The sequence below is a fragment of the Denticeps clupeoides genome, chromosome 17 (assembly GCF_900700375.1).
Source record: "Denticeps clupeoides chromosome 17, fDenClu1.1, whole genome shotgun sequence".
NCBI classification, from domain to species: domain Eukaryota; kingdom Metazoa; phylum Chordata; class Actinopteri; order Clupeiformes; family Denticipitidae; genus Denticeps; species Denticeps clupeoides.
The window spans coordinates 16,705,364-16,725,968 of record NC_041723.1 but is presented as its reverse complement, the minus strand read 5'-3'; the positions used below and the strand labels follow the sequence as shown (position 1 = coordinate 16,725,968).

General features: G+C 43.4%; 2 protein-coding genes across 2 annotated transcripts; both read right to left on the bottom strand.

Moving 5' to 3' along the window:
• Positions 1–114: 114 nt before the first annotated feature.
• On the bottom strand, positions 115–5,748 carry anxa2a (annexin A2a). The gene is made up of 13 exons (XM_028958108.1): positions 5,647–5,748; positions 4,645–4,700; positions 4,424–4,517; positions 3,492–3,586; positions 3,160–3,273; positions 2,949–3,039; positions 2,796–2,875; positions 2,650–2,709; positions 2,435–2,528; positions 1,897–1,992; positions 1,267–1,325; positions 895–1,017; positions 115–662 (listed from the first exon to the last, which is right to left on the bottom strand). Exons 2-13 carry the CDS (start codon positions 4,690–4,692, stop codon positions 603–605), a joined length of 1,014 nt encoding a protein of 337 aa, XP_028813941.1. The 5' UTR covers positions 4,693–4,700; positions 5,647–5,748; the 3' UTR covers positions 115–602.
• A 201-nt stretch (positions 5,749–5,949) lies between these two features.
• Positions 5,950–18,320, bottom strand: ice2 (interactor of little elongator complex ELL subunit 2). Its single transcript, XM_028958360.1, has 15 exons — positions 18,217–18,320; positions 17,719–17,820; positions 17,348–17,645; positions 17,150–17,269; positions 16,267–16,401; positions 16,065–16,181; positions 15,705–15,861; positions 15,433–15,617; positions 14,343–15,276; positions 13,402–13,571; positions 12,853–12,982; positions 9,733–9,817; positions 9,349–9,399; positions 8,706–8,955; positions 5,950–6,276 (listed from the first exon to the last, which is right to left on the bottom strand). Exons 1-15 carry the CDS (start codon positions 18,222–18,224, stop codon positions 6,046–6,048), a joined length of 2,973 nt encoding a protein of 990 aa, XP_028814193.1. The 5' UTR covers positions 18,225–18,320; the 3' UTR covers positions 5,950–6,045.
• Between the last annotated feature and the right edge of the window lie 2,285 nt (positions 18,321–20,605).

The following is a 20,605-nucleotide window of genomic DNA, read 5'->3' as shown; positions in this document are numbered from 1 at the left end:
ATGTAATCCATTTTGGAATAAGTGATGCACTGTAAATACTTTCTGGATGCACTGTAAAAGATTATTATATGAGCCACTCAAAGTGAAGAAAACACGTTGGAGAAACCCCACAGAGCTGTTTGTCATAACTTTAATTCCATTAAAGTACGTTTAGAAAAGTAACTGACGACCCCACTGTCTTCGCCTGTTCATATAGAGTGGAAGGGGCGTAAAGAGGACTTAGTTGAAGCCAGGCTACTGAACTGCTAGAAAAGAATTCAAACATATGAGATATGTGCCAGCAGGCAATTCTTCAGCACTGCATCAGAGCGGGCTGAAGCAGGCAGAATTGACGTAAAAGCAGCAGGCTCATTGAACATCTCAGCTCGGTACGCCTACAGGCTTAAATGAAACAAAAGTTGAGAATTTAACAGAATTAGTGTATTGTTGCCCTCCGCATGGAGGACTTATCGAGTGTCCAGTTAATGGAGAACCTAAAGCTGCTTGTGTTTGGGATTCTGAAGATGATGTCTGCTTTATCTTCTCCTTCTTCATTGGTGCCTCTGGAGCATATTTGGAGCAGGGAGCTGAGGTCTGCTGGGATACGCCAGGTCTGGGTGGCTCTAGTCATCTCCTCCACACAGGCTCAGCAGCACCATCTGGTAGTCACCCTTTGAGTGTTCCTAGAGGAAGGCAATAGTTGGGCATGTTACTGGGGACACATTTTAATATTGTAGAGCATCATGAACACCATCCATGCGGTTATAACTGAATGCAGATGGTGATGTAAGAGCTGCTGGGTAGAGCCTGTTGTTCTTCTCGTTTGTATGAATTTCTGAAGACCCAGAAGACCTCGCTGTGACACTGGCTAACGTCCACCCACAGCCAGGCAGCGTCCATTACGCAGATACTCACAGCAATGGTCTGGTACAAGGACTTCCCGTGCTGCCTCTTAAACTCGGACCGGATCTTCTTGAGATCCACCTCACAGCGTGACACCATGATCCTCGTCACCACCTTCTCCTTGATTCCTTTGTTCTGATCACAGCCAAGGAGGGTGGAGGGGAGGGTAGAAATCGGGAGGGAAAGAAAGAACAAAGCCTTTTAACGACTTCTGCGCCACATGATGCAAGCGCAGTGTAAACTGTCTGCAATACAAGTATCTGTGCTGCTGAGCAAACTTTACTTTTGGTTACTTCTCACAAACTAAAAGAAATAACAATGAAAAAAAAACTAGAAAGGAACTGGAAAGTTTTGCTGGAGAACAGGGGAAGTTTTTCCACTAACCTTCATGGCGTCTTGGAGTCTGTTGGCGAAGTAAAGCTGTTTGTTTTCGAAACACTGAACTGAGGGAGAGATTGAGGGGGATTTAGGGTAAAACTGTGGGATTGTTCATGAAGCAGATCTCTGGGACGAGCTCCAGTCCTTTAAACACTACAGGGTGTCATTCCCTGTTTAAATGTACAGCATTTACCAGACGCCCTTATTCAGAGCAAATTACAATCAGTAGTTACAGGGACAGTCCCCCCTGGAGACACAAAGACACAATGGTAGTAAGTGGGGTTTGAACCTGGGACTTTGTGATATGGTAGTAGCGGTAGTAGCCTATAAACCAGAAGACCCAGGTTCAAATCCCACTTTCTACCATTGTGTCCCTGAGCAAGACACTTAATCCTAAGTTGCTCCAGGGGGGGACTGTCCCTATAACTACTGATTGTAAGTCGCTCTGGATAAGGGCGTCTGGTAAATGCTCTAAATGTAAATGTAAATATGATATTTTGATTTATAGGAAGGTATCTTTCCCACTAGGCTACAACCCTACGACCTCTGTGTTGTAATGGTTTTGGATTACATATACTGATTAGAGCTACATGTATCCCTGGGCGGATTCCTGCTGTAAACCCGGGGAAGTCTTACCCAGGGTGAGGAAGGATTTCTCCAGGTCTCCCTTCACCTCCTTCCGGATGCTCTCCTGCATGTCGTAGGGACTGTAGCTCTTGTATCGCTCGAACACTGGCAGGAATACAGCAAAATAGGCAGTCAGACTTGAGAATGCTAACAACCTCAAACCTTGAATGCAAATGCAGACCTTTCTTTTGTCCGTTCTCTCAGGCAATCTCTGATTCCGATTGGCCAAAGAGAACTTGGACCATGTGGTCAGTGGTTCTCAAACCTTTGGCCTACCAAAAGTTTGGCCTACCCAAGTATGTCCAGGTCCATTATTTAGCCTAGTTTATTAAACTAGTTGTACACCGGGGCTTATTTCATTCCTAATATGAACATGCTCAACTGAGAATTCTGCAAGGATGACACTGCTATAGATGGTGTAAGGGAAGTTAGAGTCGGTTCCAGTGACTTTTGACTTAAATTCGTCTGTTGATGTGCACACTCTAGTTCTGTCTGTTATGTCAGCACATTTTATGATCCTGACTATGGAGTTTCTACATCTCTGTACCCTTCTGAAGGTGAGGGACGCTCCTCTCAGACATGATGGAGATCCATGTCTTCACGTCAGTTCCTTTCCTCTTCACTCCAGCATCATAAAGGGCCTGGAAAAAAAGACAACCCAGAATACAGTGACGCTCAGTATGGTGTGTGGCTGTGGGTTTTATTTACGTCGTTGGAACTTTATTATCCCGGAGAGACAAAAAGTAACAGTTCTGTACTCACTCTGGCATCCTCATCGATCTTCTCATAATCCACCACACTGCTGGGCTCATCCCTCTTGGTCTGATCAGGGAGAAAAAGCAAACGGGGGTCAAGTTTGGTCAAAGGGAGTCCATCGTTCTTCATGGGGCCACATTACTGGACTTTACCTCCACCAGAGCCAGCAAGAGCTTGGCGAAGTCCCCTGAGGTGTCCCCAGACACGTCCTTCTCTAGATCCTTCTTGAACACTGCAATGGAGAAGATTTGGTGAATATTCGCCTCATTGGTTTGTGAGAGATGGGCGATTAGAACTGATCTTACGTTCTCTGTAGACTTTTTTAATCTCCTGCAGCTCTGTGCTGCTGCGAGAGCATAGGATTTCAATGAGCGTTTCTTCATCTGTTCCCAGGCCCTGTCACAAAATGGTGCTCATGCATGTCAGGGATCATCTGATACGCTACAAGTCTGGATATGAACTGATGAGGCTGTTTATTGCTGAAATTTAGAGGCTGGTGAAATGCACAATTCTTACCTTTATGGACCCCCGGATCTCTGAGGCGTCGTACTGTGATGTGCTCTTCATCAGACCCAAGATGACAGCCTCCAGAGAGCCAGACAGAGCTGCCTTCAGGGCTGAGATCATGTCCTGCACAGAAACAATTTAAAGTTCTCAAAGGTTCTATGCTACTGATATAGAGGTTCCATCTTACAATTACAGTATTCACTCATTTCATTAGAAGTGAAAATAAGGTCTAAATTTAATGAGGCCTGATGCTCATGAAAATTTCCATATAAATGTGTTCATAAATTCATCAGCCATGACAGTCTATCTATTATGGGACTTAATTTTCTGCATATGTGTACCTTTTTAGCCCTCCTCTCATAAGCAAATGCAATCTCCCGTCTTTGTTCGTAAGTGCGTTTGGTCAGGATGTCAATGATGGTTTGTTCATCCACCCCTGCAATGAAGAAAAAAAAATCTCATTTGAGTCTCAATCTCGATTTGAGACTCTTGATTTTGGTCAATCCTCTGTCGCCCTCTCCTGGTTGACTATGAAAATTTTAAGATAAATCTACAGCTATGAGAAAGCTGTGGTTTGCCTGCCAAGCGTTTCAGCGTATTATAATATTCTAATAAAAAATGACTCAGTCTGTCAGTCTCATAAATGCTGTAAAATGTGTGTGTGTATATATATATATATATATATATATATATATATATATATATATATATAAGCTACACACACACACACACACATATAATGATAATATAATAGTGATAATACACACACACACACACACACACATATATATATATTACATTTTACAGCATTCATGAGACGCCCTTCTCTCTCTCATATATATATATATATATTATATATATACACATACATACATACATACAAACACACACACACACACACACACTACTTCATTAGTCATCATGAATTCATTATGAAAAATGTCCATAATTCAACACTAAAAACTAAAACTTTGTCTGTGTGTCCACCGTTCCAGTGTGCAGGATGTCATGTGACTCCGCAACCACTGGACTATTACAGAGATGCAAAATGCAGCCATACAGCCAGTCATTAAGGCGTTGCCTGGGGAACATTGCCTCTGTGGTTTAAGGGTTCCCAGACAGGAAAATGACTCACTTGCACCAGTGCACTGAAACCAGTCCAATAATGGAAAAAAAAAAAAAAAAGTCCTGTTCCTGTCCAGGGGATGTTCCTGTCCTGGGGAACTCAACAAAAGAGCTTCCAGATCTATGTGCTGATGCTCCCTCCACTCACCCTTTGTTTTTATTGCGGTCTCAATTCTTGCAGCATCTTTATCGGGGTCGAAGTCAGGGTAGGGCAGCACCGTGGGGTAAGTGGATTCACCAGACTGAGGAGCCAAACAGTAACAATGCCGTTTTTATTTCCATTCCGCAATATCTGCCCTCTCCATAAATCTCTTTTTACTGCAACATAATGAGCAAAAAACATCACCAGCCTGAAGATACAGGGCTTACCCCGAAACTCAAGGTGAGCTGACCCAGGAATTCCGATACCAGTGCCATTTCAGAATCTTAAAAAAAGGAAAGAAAGAATGAAAGATTAATAAAAAAAATACCCAAATATATCTTGGTATGAATTAGAATATGATTATAAAATTGCTGTAAAACCCTCCTGACCAGCCAATCATAGCAGGCCGTTATGCAATCAGGTTAAAGGAGGCAAAGGTCACTGTGGGCACAACCACAAGGATCAGAGGAGCTTCTTCTGTTGATTGCGTTGCCAGAACAACAGTGATTCATCGCTGCTTAGCGACTGCTTGTGACTCGGCAAGTCATGAGTCAGGGCGCCACGGTCTCCCAAAGAGTCCACCAACTTCAACACGAGGCAAGGATTTTTATTTCTTTTGCCACCTTATAAAGTGTGGAAAATGACTCCCTGACCACAAAACATCCAGGCTTAATAAATAAGTAAAAATCCACGCTTAATAAATAAGAAGAAATAAAGACAGCAAAAAATAATAATAAAATGTTGGATGTGAAGTTTCACAGAAAGCATTGACCGCATGCTGCAGTCATCCAGCTGGACCTCAGCCGTCTATAACATTATCAGAAGAAAAGCAAAGACCAAAGACACGCCTTGAGGGGAAAAAAAAAAAAAGACCCGATATGGAACAGAATCTGAGGAATGCAGAGCAGAAGCCTTGTGCAACGTCCCCATGTTCAGCCTCACACCCACAGGGCAGGCATCTTAAAACACAGCGAGAACTTTCTGAGCACTTTTATAAAAGTTGATTTCAGAGACGCGCACCCCCACCTCCCCACCCAGAATGGCTACGTGGATCTTCAGAGGAATGTTAACACCCCACCAGCAGCACCGCTGTAAAAATCTCGCCTCGGGACGAGCAAGATGCAACATTTTGGACTCGTGTGCAATCCCGTGAAGTGAAACACGCACACGGCTGATCAGTTGGAAAGATGAAGAGTTGCAGGAGTGAGGAAGCAGGCGAGGTTTCTTACCTGAAGGAGCGTGGACTGTGAGGGTGAAGCACGTTGCAGCTTCTGCTACACCCAGACGAATGGGTGTGGTGTTTATATAGCAGCCCACTGCCAGTGGGGACAAGGTGCCGCCCCCACCAGCAAGCGTGCCCCACCCACTTCCACTGTGTGACACTCAAACTCAACTCTGCACCGGACCACAGACTCTCGCATCAGATTTTTGGAAAGTTCTGCTTGTGCCAAACCATCTTACACTTTCTTTCAGGCTTCAGTAATAGTTGCCATTAATCCACACAGAAGACAGTTTTTTTTCTTCTATTTATTAAATAAGTTATTTAGAAAATGTACAATAACTATGTTGAACAGTATTTATAACTTTTTAAATGTTAACAAAATAACTGAAACACTTTCAGTTTCATCTCATTGGTTCTTGCTGCTTCTGGTCCCCTGATTCTGATTGGCTGACTGCTCAGCCGCCTTCTCTTTTTTCTTAGCTTCCCATACTTCCTTCCGTTTCAGCCGTTTGCCTTTGTTTTTCTTCTTCTTCTTGCCTGGTTGGTTCTGGTTGTGCTGGGCCGGGCCTGGCCGCTGCGCGGCTCCTCTTCCACGGCCTCTTCCAGCACCGCGGCCGCCAGCCTTCACGCCTCCAGCCTGCAGGGGTGGGAGGGAGAATCACAGTAAGTCACAGTGTCTGCGTGGACTACAGGAAGTAATGGGGAAAAGAACCAACATTATTCCAAGCTTGCATCAGGATAAAAGCTAAGATGGCTGCCGGTTGTCTTATTCATCATATTCAGAAAGAGAGACCTCAAATTATGGCTGTAGAGGACTGTCCAATGGCACTTATATTCACTAATTAATGACAATATATCAACAATGTCCCCACCGCAAGATCAGTGTTGGCCATCCCTGACTGCTGCTCATGACGGCCCTCTGGCTGACACCAGGACAGAGTTAAAAGTGATTGTTATTGACATTGTGAAACACTGCAGCACAGCACACGGTGACAGAATGAAATCTGTCGTCTGTATTTAACCAATCACCCTTGGTGAGCAGTGGGCAGCCATGAAAGGCACCAAGAGAGCAGTGTGTGGGGGCGGAGTCCGTTTATTTTCCCCATAGGCCACCACTGCCACGGTTGGCAGCCCTCACCCAGCAGCCCTCTGGCTGACACCAGGACAGAGTTTCGAGTACAATGAAAACCGGGTGTGTCCGCAATCCTCTAGACGAGTATCAGCAGAGACCCAGAGAGGGGCTTGGGCCAAGTTAGCTGAAGAATGTTCCAGATTCAACACACCCAGCAGCTTTACAACGGGCAGTGGATGGCACTGCTTATCTCTGAGACAATGAGGCTGAACACACGGCTTAAAAAAAAAAAAAAAAAAAAAAAAAAAAAAAAAAATTATATTTATATATATATATATATATATATATTTATATATATATATATATATATATATATATAACCTATATATATACACCTTCTCATTCAATGTGTTTTCTTTATTTTTAGGACCATGTACATTGGTAGATTCTCAATTAAAGCATCAAAACTATGAATGAACACATGTGGAGTTATGTACTTAACAGAAAGTGGAGACCTGGCCTCCACAGTCACCGGACCTGAACCCAATCCAGATGGTTTTGGGGTGAGCTGGACCGCAGAGTGAAGGCAACAAGTGCTAAACACCTCTGGGAACTCCTTCAAGACTGTTGGAAAACAATTTCAGGCGAAGACCTCTTGAAGCTCATCGAGAGAATGCCAAGAGTGTGCAAAGCAGTAATCAGAGAAAAGGGCGGCTGTTTTAACACACTCGCCTATGAACCAAAAGACCCAGGTTCAAACCCCACTTATTACCATTGTGTCCCTGGGCAAGACACTTAACCCTAAGTTGCTCCAGGGGGACTGTCCCTGTAACTACTGATTGTAAGTCGCTCTGGATAAGGGCGTCTGATAAATGCTGAAAATGTAAATGTGAGAAGGTGTGTCCTAAATTTTGGCCTGTACTGTATATATTTTATTATATTACCGTGATTAATTCGTAAATGGTGACTCATGGGTAATGACACATGCCCCACCCTCCAGTCACCAAGAGAGTCTGAAATAAATGGAGCAGGGAGAGAATAGGTGACTCTCTCCTGCACTGTTTGCTCAGGACAGTGATGATTAAGGGTGTCTAATCTGGAGTGAGCGGCGGCGGTGGGGGGCTGTTTACCTTGGCTGGGAGTGACAAGACGGCTAGGAGCTGTGAAGAGGCGTGTCCTGCACAAAGCAACCTTTAGACAGTGGCTTTTTTTCTGGATATCGCTAGGACACCGGCGGAATGTTTGCGAAACATGATGAAGGGAATTTCACTTCTTAATCAAACAATCTTCTGTACACGTTTATTTTCCGTGTGTTTGCATAATGCGTAATAATGAACAAAACTAAGATCTAATGAACACCGGCTTAACTAAACAAACAATCTAAAGATTTAGGTGGTGGTAGCCTAGTAGGTAACACAGTCGCCTATGAACCAGAAGACCCAGGTTCAAATCCTGCTTAGGTTCAAGTCCCTGAGCAAGACACTTAACCCTAAGATGCTCCAGGCGGGGACTGTCCCTGTAACTACTGATTGTAAGTCTTCAGTACTGCCTCCAGTACTGCTCGCCTGGTCACTCAATCTTCCCCTCCATCTCTCCTCCATTCATCTAGACTCTTCTCTGTCTTGGCCCCTCGGTGGTGGAATGAACTTCCCCTCGAGGTCAGAACAGCTCAGTCACTGAGTATTTTCAAATGACAGCTAAAGACCTTCCTCTTTAGAGAATATTTAGATTAACTTGTAACTTTCTTATTGTCGAACTTGTGCACAGAATCTACAACAGAGTGAATAAAAAGATTGTATTCATAGTTGGGGTCCTAATGAACTAGAACTGATCACTTCATCGATGGTAACTTGAAAGCACGTTGTAAGTCGCTCTGGATAAGGGCGTCTGATAAATGCTGTAAACGTAAAGATGAAGTTTTCTCCTATTGGTCCATATTGACTTGGGGACTTTTGTGGACACAAGAAGTGAAGTTGATGCTGATGGGCCAGTACCTGCTTCCACTGTTGCTGATCTCGTGGTGGGAAAGTGCATGGCAGCCTGCAGAACTTGACATGGAAGGGCAGGACGTGGCCGGGGTCCACCGGCACCCAGGGGACGGTGTTTTGAGCTGTGGGTGGCTGGGCGTAGGCCAGCTGGAGGTCGTATGTACTCCTTCCCGCTGACTTGCCATCGCTGGCTTTAAGGATGCTCACATGACCATCTCTGGCTTTGTGGCTGAGCAGGTACCGTCCCTCCGGTAACCTACAGGCAGAAAACAGAACTGATCATCAGTACCGTACCATGTGACCATGCTTTCCCCTCCAGTCGTGGACATTCATGCCATTTATGGAAAGTAGGAGAGGCAGTGGCTTGTGAAACACCATGACAGATAACACCAGGAGATGCTTGTGAAACCCTGCCATATCTCATACAACTTATGTCTGCGTGTTCCAGCACAGACCCTCAACTGCCTGCCTTGCCTGAGCAGGATGACACACCCTCAGTACAGCAGCCAGTCGTCAAGCACCATTCCAGCCACGCTCACACAGGGAGCTCCCACACAAAATGTCTTTTCACACACTGCAAGTCGAGCGACGAACGTTTGGAAATCGCAGAATCGGCGTTTGTGAGAGGGGAAGGTTTGAATGAACTCACCCTGTGAGCTTCTTCAGAACATGCTGCAGGATATTAAGCAATCTGGTCGGCCTGTATGTTCAAAAGACACACGTTCAGTTCTTTCTTGGATGTTTGTAATCAAGACATCAAGACACCACTCAATAAGACTAGTACAAGTGTGCAGTCTACGTTTCAGTCAGCAGTCTGAATCAGGACTTGTGCATTAGTGGGACAGAGATACCTGCAAGTCTCAGCTATGACACTGGTGCTCTATTCCTCGTGTTTGAAATTGATTAGCCTAAACTCTTTTTAGGTTATGAACCTTTTGTTCAATGTAGAAGACACAAAAACTGTACTCAACATTAATGTTACTACAAATACCGGCGTGACTAGCTGGTCATTTGCTGGTCATCGGACACTTACTGGAAGTCACAGGAAAGGTTCTGCATCCAATCGCTTTGCAGCTCTTGTAGCTGAGCCAGTTTTGATGTGAGCGCATTGATGCGGGCTGAAACGAGAGAGCAGATGCATAATTAGGCAATGATTTAAAGGTCCCACAACATGATTTTTTATTTTTTTTTTTTTTTTGCTTTTATATAGTTTTTTTTTCCGTAATTCAGCCTTGGTTCAGAATTACACTTTGATCCAGTCCCACAATGGGATTTCCCCAGGACACGCCGTTTCGGTGTCTGTAGCTTTAAATGCTAAGGAGGAGGAGAGCGGCCAATAGAAGTGATGAGGCATTCGCAGAAATTACGTCATCAACACCATTCACCAACCACAATGTTGGGTGCAGTGTCAACATTTTCCCAGAAAAAATAAAATGAAGTCACTGGATCTTCAGAGTATGGTGTAACAGACCAACAAAAAAAAAATATATATATATATATTTTTTTTTAACATCAAATCATCTGGCAACTGCGATGCTTCGCATGTTTGGAAGCCATGACGGTCAGTGGAGATAATGTTTTATAGGCGGGGCGGGAAATTCTCTGGCTTGACTAAGCATGAGAAACAGGGGGTAACATTTCCCCTTATGATGTCATAAGGGGACAAATTACAGATCAGACCGTCTGAGCTGACGCTTCTTTGAATGGCGAAGCAGAATGGCCAAAGCACTCTTTACACCTATCACCATTTCAATCCACTGCAGGACTATAGACAGGATAGGGGAACTCGTATTAATGTTCTCACAATTAAACAGTATCACAAAGTGAAATTTTCATGATAGGGGACCTTTAACAACGATTAACATGACTTCATCAACCTGCATATTAAACAAATTAAAGTAGGTAGGGATCAGTTGCCATTAGACGCGTCAGCATCTGAGATGATGAGCAAACAGATACGCTGCACCTGTTGGGTCTTGTTCCATGAGCTCATCCACAGTGATAAATTATCGCTGTGCAATTACGCAGCGTCCACAGCAGCATCTGCATTAGAACCCAGCCTAACAACCCCAAACACTTGATTCACTGAACATATAATACAAATAAGGCTTCAGGCATGCATTAGGCAAGACCCCTGCTCAGTGTCGTTGTTCAGGAAACGTGGAGTGGAGATAAGGCCAGGTTCAGCAGACTTCCTGGAACACACTCTGCCCTGCAGGATCAGGTCCAGCTGCAACGCCCTGACGTCGCGGTGGGTGTTGGTGTGTGAACTGCAGCAGGCACATGTGATTAGGGGTCTGCCTGTATGTTTGGGTGCGGCAGCAGAGCAAGAAAAAGAGAAGGATTCAGTCACAAATCCTAAGTGGCTGATAGAAAGGAGAAGACATCCCTTGAACACACACACACACACACACACACACATTCTTCTGCTAATAATACAAGGCATGAGTGGTATTCACAAGTCAGAAAAAAAAAAAAACAGAAACACCCACAGAGTGCAAAGTCCTGGAAAAGTACCGAGAGTGATTTCTCGGCAGGGTGCATGCTCTGAATTTCTGATCACTCCCCGCAACACGCATGGCATGCTGGGTAACTGCCTTTAGCCAGTCTATCAGATGAATGCCCAGTAAAACAATACTTTGTCTTAAGACAGCAAGCACATAAACAAATTAAACTGAATTAACAAATTAAAGAAGTTACTGAGCATCAGAAACATCCATTATTAACTACTCAGTGTATATATTTACGCGCATGTTCAGGCATCAGTTCTGGAACTATACTAAATACAATTTGATAAAAGGAACTTATCAAATGAAAACAACAGTTAAAGTATTACAATAAACTTGCAATGACTACATCGGTAGCCACGGCAACCAAAACACAAAACAGGCAGATGGGAATTGGCGTCATGCTGGAGGCATTTAAAGGTTTGTGGGAGTTTTCCCAAATGGCCTTCGCGGTCCTCTCTGCAAAACAGAGGGAAACGGCTTCTGCTGAAACCTGAATACCGCATTAATAAAACGCTAAAATGCACATCACTCTGCTGCTATAAAACTGTGGAAGCCCCGGTGACGCAGACACTGATTAATTGTGTCACCGTGTCAGGGTGACTGCTGCGGATGTGGGCGTGGTTCAGCAATAGGAAGTGGAACCAATTCCATGTCTGTATAAACTGTATATACGGATGTATTACAGAGTGCAGTACATGATAGGATAGCAACGAATCGAGCAGAAGTATCAGCCCGTTCTGCAGTTTAGAGGTTATCCAGGGTGGAAGTTTGGTCCCACCCTCAGATTATAATATTTTTAATCTACAAATATATGCAATAAACACTTGAAGTACTCAAATGTAACTGACTTGTTTCTTTTGTCTTATCGCAGAAGCACATCTTTTCATTTTGTGTTCTATGTTTAAAGACACAATTTGAATTGACAGCATATGATTGCCTATACAACTGATGGTTTCATGTGTAATTGACTAAAAGCAAGTTTTCCTCAAAAAAATAAAAATCAAGGTTATGACCAAATCATTGCTCCCCAGCTATATGTCCAGTCTCTGGTCATCTCCAAACTGGATTACTGTGACTCTCGCTTCTGGCTGGTTTTCCTCTTGGCGCTACTCGACCTTTCCAACTGATCCAGAACGCTGCAACACGACTTGTTTTCAGCCTTCCCAAATTCTCCCACACCACACCACTGCTGCGTTCCCTCCACCGGCTTCCTGTAGCTTTAAAATACTACAAAGCCAAGGAAGGGTCACCAGCAGCCTCCTACCTCAGGTCTCTCATCACTCCTCGTTCTGCACCTCGATCTCTCTGATCCTCCAGCACTGCTCCACAGCCCCACCATCCCTCAAGGTACTAGGAAAGCATTCATCGAGACTCTTCTCTGTCTTTGCTTCTAGATGTTCTAATGGCTGAGTCACTAAAGATCTTCAAATTCAATCTTTTCTTTAGGAAATACGTAGGTTAAAAAGAGCTATTACGTAAATAAAATGGGTGTGTTTTGAGTTATTAAGCTGGTGGCATTTACAGATCCGGTCCTAATTAACCAAATGAGGGATTTCAAGGACACTTATGTAAGTCACTCGGGATCAGACCTCCTGCCAAAAGCTTTTCCAGAGCGCCAGAATGTACATAATGTGCTGACTTACCCAAATATAGCACCGTGTTGGAGTGGAGGAGTTTCTCAGCCCACAACTTGCACACCTCACTGGGGGTCAAACACTCGGCGCCGTAACACAGCTGGTACTCCAGCTTGGGCAAAACGTACACGGGCACCGCCTGAGGAAACAGATTTACACACAGTCATTCAGAGTGACATCACAAACACACAGACACACTCTGCGGTAGAGAAGAGGTGAATGGGACTGGGACATTTACGGCATTTATCCAGTGCCCTCATCCAGAGCGACTTATCAGTACTTATAGGGACAGTCCCCCCTGAGACACTCAGGGTTAAGTGTCTTGTTCAGGGACAGTAATTGGTAGTAATTGGAACTTGAACCTGGGTCTTCTTGTTCATAGGTGAGTGTGTTACCCACTAGGCTACTACCACCCCCTAATTAGAGCGCTGCTGTAACTAACAACTGGGTTAAACTAAACTAAAATATATATATATATATATGTGTGTGTCCATCCCTATATATATTTATAGATAAAATATGCCTTGATAACTGAGGTAAGCGGAAGGCTTCACTCACACAGTGAGAGCCGCTGCTGACACTGCTGCCGTGGGCCAACGGGATGGAGCTGCGCACCATGATGAGAAGGTCGTCCAGGCTGTAGAGTTTGTAGAAGGTGTTCCCTTCCTCTGGAGCATCATAATCCCCCTCATCTTCAGTGCTGCCCAGCAGATCCTCGGTTAGCAGCCCTGCAGGTGACAGACAACATTGGCGGTGCACCATTCAGATAAAACATCAGTCCTGTCACTGTTCACAACAACCTTTTATCAGTCCAATTTAGGTTCATAAAAATGTTCCCCTGAACAGGCATTTTTCTGGTGGCCTTTTGGCAAAATAATGTTGGAATATGAACAGGAAACACCACTACAAGGGCCAAAGAGGGGAGATAAGGGTGGAGGAGGGGAAATATAATTTTATTTGTACTTGGATTAACACCTGTAATGCACGGGATCTAAGCAAATTAGCAGAAAAAGTAAACTGGGGAAAATTAGCCGTGGGAATATAATTCAGCATTGAGCATATCACCAACAAGATCTTTTCTGATTCATATGAACATGAACATCCCTCCATTTCGAGGGTGAAAGGATTCAAACTATCCAGCTAACTTGAAATATAGCCAAATTACTGAAACTGACCCAACTCGACTGTTCATCATCGTGGTCGTTAGAAATGATGCAAATGTGACACAGCCACACCAGAGGTGGTAGTAGATACTTACTAGTTACTTACTACCATTGTCTCCCTGAGTGTAACTACTGATTGTAAGTCACGCTGGATAAGGATGTCTGATAAATGCTGTAAATGTAAATCCTTCAACCTCTTTTGCCTCGATAATTATCTCGATTAAAACTTGCATGGACTGGGTTCATCATCCTGAATTAAAGTCAGGCTTTAACCAGACCCAAAGGCTACTTTCATAGGAACGGGAGCAGAACATTTCTGAATGAGAAGGAACTGACTTTTCTTCTGTCCCCTCTGGGAGACTGATGTGAACCCAGTGAAGGTCACAGCAGCAGGGTTCTCCCCGTCCTCGTTCTGCCTGGTCTCCAGGTATGATGAAACGCAGGGTTTGACCAGGGACAGGGGGTTGCCATGACTTGTTGTCCCTTGTGGGGCAGTGGCTGGCTTGGGTTCTGGGGGTCTCAGTGGTTCCTGAATCTTTCGGGTATTCTGCTTCAGCATGGCGGACTGCATGCGGAGGATCTGGCCCAGCTGGTCACAGTGGCCCGGTTGCCGGGGTCTCCTCACCGTTTTTCTGATCCCTGGACTTGGCCCGGGCTGCTCTGCTGTGGTGTCTGGGACAGAAGTTTGGACATCGGGCAGGACTGATGGAGCTGCTGGTGGAGTTCTAACATGAGAAGGAACCTGTTCGCTTTCTGCCATGGGAGGGGACGGCATGTCAGCGATGAATAGCCTCATTTCATCAGAATCAGCAGAAACGTCGGAGTCCGAGTCCTGACCGCTGGCTTTTCTCCTGCGCTTAGCAGGGGGAGGGTCTGAGGCATGCTTGCTGTGGTCCTTCTGGTTCTCCTGTGGTTTTACGCTGGAGTTGATTGGTTCTTCCTCTATCTGCACACTACTATCAGCTTCTGAACTCCCCTCCACAGCGCTATCATCTACATCCGTCCAGGACGAGTCGGCCTCAGGTGCTTTGGAGAAACTGTTGTCCTTTGAGGAAGCTTCTTCATCATTCTCTGTTTTAGTGATGGGCTTTGGGGATGAAGGTTTAGGATGAGGCACTTTGGGTTTCACAGAGGCAGAACCAGAGCTTGATGCATCTACACTCGTCTTTTTCATGGAGGAACTTGACGACTCTCCGAAAGATTCCAGGTCAGTCAAATCAAATTCAGCGCCAGTGTCCTCAAACGATATAAGGCTCCTTGTTGCACCTCCCTAAAAGGATACAACAAAACTGAAGAATTAATGAAATGAATGTCAGTACACCCATTCCAGCATTCAGGATGGAATGCTGGGTGAAACAAAGCAAAACAAGAACAGTGAGGACAGAAGATAAAAACACAGGCCTATCAATGGAAGGGTCCATTTCACCTTGGGCGGAGACTCCACTTCTTCAATGTGTTTGTCTGCCATAACAAAAAACACCATTTTGGAGTCCCTCTTTTTGAATAACAGCTTCACACTTTCCTCATGAAAGAGGTGACTCTTCTGTCGCTGGGTGATCTCCTTCCTCGGCAGGGGAGAGTCTATGTAGACAGTCTTACTCTGTTCACTACCTAAAAAAAAAAAAGGAAATGTCCATTTGGAATATGTCCATACTCTAAAATATTTTTTTCATCTAATTAGGAGGAAAACCTCCATACCTGTACTGTGGTTGATCTTAACACACATCGGCAGCTCCCAGGCTTCTGTGAATTCCGGGCCATTGTCCAGGAGTTGGAGAAATGCCTCCTTACTCAGGCATACATGTGGTTGGTATCTCCCACTCAGCTTTTCTGCATTAGGGTCTGAACTAATGTCCTGTTGAAAGAGAGAACTCATAAGAATCAAAATGTTGCTTCACTGCCAGGCGCTATGTTCAATATTAATTATTTAAAAGTATTCTGCACATTGCCTATGAGAAAAAGAACGCGATCTGGCGCCCTCTGCTGGACATACAAGTATTTTACACTACACAGCAGATTCAGGACAGCAGTGAATAAAATGAAGGAACATACTATCACCTCATGCAACTTAGCGGCCTTTTTATCAGGAGGGATAATCAACGACACGCCTTCATAATCAACTGCTAACTGTGCATCTTCTGTCAGCATCTTGTGTCCCACCATGTCAACCTTTCCCTGGATTAAGGTCACAAAACAAAGTGTCAGATGGTGGTTGCGTCACATGAGTAGCACTCTTGGTCAGGATTCTTACAGGACACACCATTGCTAGAACCTGCTTCTCCGAAAACCATGACACCTCTGGTAAAAAATTTCCCCTGACTAGGCTGGTGCTTTCATGGATGGAGTAAACTTGTGGGTACTTCATGACGTGCTTCAAACAGCTCTTCTGGAAGTCCTGACAGTGGGAAGACAGGGTACAAATGAAAGTTCATTAAACAACAGCAAAAAGAAAAAAAAAAAAACGTAGATATGTTTTTCTATTTTTGTTCCTCCTGCTAACCGATTTGACTCCAATGACAGTGACATAAAAAAGGTATCGTGCAGTGTTATGTCCATTTTCATTTTCAATGAATTAAGAAAGAAATGGATGGACCACAATAGTATTTCAGTGGCTATGAATGAATGTACAAACATTTACTTAGTCTTTATTGAACTTAATCTATTTTTTTTGCTTTATATCGGTCTTAGTGGTCCCCTAAAAGTGTATCTGAAGTCTCTTTCCGAAATTCAGCCTTGGTGCAGAATTACAACCACTTTTAGCCAGTCCCACAATGAGATTTCCCAGGATGCACCATTTCGGTGTCCGTTGCTTTAATTGCTAATGAAATGCTAATAGTGACTTACAGAAGTACAGAAGCAACCAGGAAGTCATAACGGAGTATTTCCAGAAAATAATTAATCCCCCTGTGATGACATAAGGGGAAAAATTCCAGTTCCACCCATCTGAGCTGCCGCTCTCTGAACAGTGAAGCAGAATGACCAAACCAATGTTTACTCCTATCTCCATTTCTAGCCGGACTGCAGGACTGTAGACAGGCTGGGGGACCTCGTATTAATGTTACATGAACTCACAAAGTGCCATTTTCATGTCAGGGGACCTTTAAGCTTTGGTTAAATAAAGGAAGGGACCCATGGAATGTCACCTCAGAATACTGCACAGCACCAGGGGGTAGGTGGTTGTAATCCTCAGCACAGATTCTGGACACGTCCTGCAGGTACCACATGAACTCGGACACTTCTTTCCCCACCTGATCTAAAAGAAACTTTATATGCAACACAGAGGTCAGTGCACATTAGTCTGAGATGATGATGATGATGATGATGACAGATTAGGTCAGTACCCGGGAGGGAGGGTTTTTACTCCTGTCCTGTAGCCAGTGGAGGTAAAACTGCCTCTCCTTCATGTTAAGGGTGGAGAAGCATCGGTATGGCACCCTGGGCTCGGGGAACTGATCCACTGGATGCTTCTTTCTTTTCTTCATGCTGATGTTATCAGACTCATCGTTGAGTTGTTTGGTGGGGCTGCTTTCCTTTGACGCCGTCTTCTGTTGCGCGGTGTCCAGGCCGCCCGAGTTTTGTATGATGCTGGTTTCGATCACCTCAGACGTCTGCTCCTTCTGCTCAGCTTTCGCTCTACGACTGCATAAGATGCATAAACTGTGAAGCGGGTTTGGGAAGTGTTCACGGTCATGGAGGAACACATGGGTCTCACCTCTGAACTTTATTCCAGAGCTCTTTAACATTCAGTGCCAGAGAATATTTCTCATAAACTTCGCGGGAGAAGAAAGCACCATCAGGTACAGGGGGTTTTTTCCTTCACAATAAATAAAAAAAATATATATATATCAAGACACACGCTCACTCAGCAGCATCCAGCAGCAGTGACCGTCAGTGTGACGTCACAACGTGACACCAAAGCCCAGGAGCAGGCAGTGCTGGTGACAGAACACCGAATACATTAACATAAATCCATAAAAGTATGAAGTAATGTATCACTTTTGCTGTACTTCTATCTGGTGCATGTCCGCATTAACATTGTCTGTAAATTGTCTGGCAAAATAACACAGACTCTGTAGAAGTGTCAGTATTAATATATAGTTGCAAAAAAAGTTTACACGTACACAGACCGCGTCGCGTCAGGTCCAGATAATCTTAAGACTAAAACTAAAACGAATAAACCCGTAAGATGTGCACACGTGCAGACTCTTACCAGTCCATCTCCACGGCAGAGTTTGGAAACTGGTATCTTATGGCAGGCTACAACTCGCCTCGATCGGCGGACATTTCCATGCCGGTGCAGCGCTCAGATTCTTCCGGTGGAGAACAAGATCGCCGACGACGCGGTTCCGACTGTTTTCAGCGATTTCATTAATTCTCTCATAGAATTTTATATTTACGTGATAATGTCAAATATATTTGGATAATATGTTGTTATTTTTTTTTTATATATCATACTTTGCTGGGGGTATGCTGCCAAAATGTATTGTTAGGTGCTATCAACAACAAAAGGACATAAGGCATACATTTGTTCTGTTCACTTCATATGGAATTATGAAGTAAAATTGCAGAATTAGTAGTTGTAACGAGAATAATTTTTGAATTAGAGTGTAATTGCTTACTCTCAGCCGCTGCAGCCCACACAGAGGCATTCAATTCCACGTGCCACTGTGGAATATGTGACCCATTATATCCTCCATGTTAAAACAACACAGTAAATAAGAGCCCATTACAAGCGGTAAATTTTATTATGGGATAACAGCACATAAAGCACATCTAAAATCGATGTGTCCAATGCACTTTTAATAAAGGTAATATTAAAAGTACAGTTTCTAAGTACAATATAACAACATTCATATTAGAATGAAAAGTATTTAAAAGACAACATTAAATTTCTTATTTTTCTTTACAGCTGTATTTACAAAATGAATCAAAATACTTATTTCCATATTTAAGAATCAGACGAGGAGCAAAACTACAGTTGTGAAGATACTACCTCCTAAACAGTTCAAAAGAGTCGGGTAAAAAGGTATATGATCATCAGTCCCCATTTTAAGATCAGTAGCAAACTTGTGACGTAAAAATTTGTGACAACCACAAACTGGTCTCAGCTCTTCCACATTTTTTTATGCTGCTTTTGAACGTGGAGGGACCCACCCCTACCCTACACAACTCGTATCCCCAGCCCAAAAACCGCATGTTTAACAGACGACAGGAAAAGGAACCCAAATGTGTTGTATGCATAATTTACATACACGTATAAACACTCAAAATACAATGCATTAGTCTTTTTTTTTTTTGCGGCAATAAAGCCGAAGGTTCAAACACTGAAAAAATGGATGTGGGGTTGGGGAAGGGGGCACACAGAGTGGACTGTCTACCATCCATTGTTTTTTTACAGATATTCGTACTGGGCTCTGCAACAGACAACATTATTCCTATCAGACTGCACATGATTTTTTGTATTATTATGCATTCCTTTATTATTGTGATCAAGTCTGGTTTGTGTTGTTCAGAAAAAAAAAAAAGTCTGGAGAGTGAAATATACAGCACATTGCAACGGGAAACAATGGGAACTGGCTACTTCTATGGGTTCTTTCTTTATGTGGAAAAATATTCAATTACTCATAAAGACAGCATATGGAAAATGAAAGGCTGGACACAGGAGATAGATATAGTTCACCTACATGTGCAAATACATTGTCATTCGAGTACATGTTGGAGAAGAAAAAGAAAATAACAGCAACAGTGAAATATACTGTGACGTCTGCATCCTGCCCCGCTGAGAAAAATAGTTATTGCAAGTTTTATCAGACTGCTACAGAGAGAGAGGGAAAAAGAATTCTGGAACGGTGGTTGCTTTTTTATAAAACATGACCTTTCTGTGGTCTTTGTGACGGGCCAGTCTATAGAAGGTGTAAAAAAAAATTACGCTGGTCTCAGAAACATGGATCAAATCCCCACCCCCCCCAAAATAAAAAAACAGAGCTTAACTCCTAGGATCATTTAAAAGGACGTACGTCTCTTGCAAGCTGTACATACTGCGAGAAAAAAAATGAAAATGATCATTAAAAAAAAAAAACTGCACCGACAACATGGACCAGCAACATTTTCTACCCAGTGGATTTCACAATCAGAATAAGGAGAAACACAACACTTTTTATATTTTTTAAAACATGAACAAACTCATTCCTCTGTGTTATCAAAATGTAATCAGCAATGTAAAAATTTAATAGCCTTTTCATTAATCGATACTGCTTTTTGCTAATAATCTTAAAGTGAGAAATAAAAGAGTTGCATCCCAAGACTAGCACACTGATACAGGTACTTGCTGGGTATTAAAGGAATTTTACCACTATCATTATCTTTATTATTATTATCATCATCATAATTATTATTATCATCGTTATTATCATTATTATTAGCATTTACCAAGTCCTAATATTAATAACGCATTGGTACTCAGTGAAATGAATGGACTAAAAGGGTGGCCTAGTCTATGACTCAAGATTCTTTGTTCACAAAAGTAACTTACCTAGCACCACACATTAGATAACACAAAAATAAATGTCCACAGCCTACCGCTAATCAAACTAATTCTA

Coding starts and splice junctions, on each gene's coding strand:
- anxa2a (XM_028958108.1), bottom strand. CDS start 4,692: ATGGCACTGGTATCGGAATTCCTGGGTCAGCTCACCTTGAGTTTCGGG. Junction 2,529..2,649: donor AGATCGATGAGGATGCCAGA/GTGAGTACAGAA, acceptor CTTTTTTTCCAG/GCCCTTTATGATGCTGGAGT. Junction 663..894: donor CCTTGTACCAGACCATTGCT/GTGAGTATCTGC, acceptor GCCTTCCTCTAG/GAACACTCAAAGGGTGACTA.
- ice2 (XM_028958360.1), bottom strand. Junction 16,402..17,149: donor GTGCTGTGCAGTATTCTGAG/GTGACATTCCAT, acceptor TCCCACTGTCAG/GACTTCCAGAAGAGCTGTTT. Junction 16,182..16,266: donor AGAAGCAGGTTCTAGCAATG/GTGTGTCCTGTA, acceptor ACCTTAATCCAG/GGAAAGGTTGACATGGTGGG.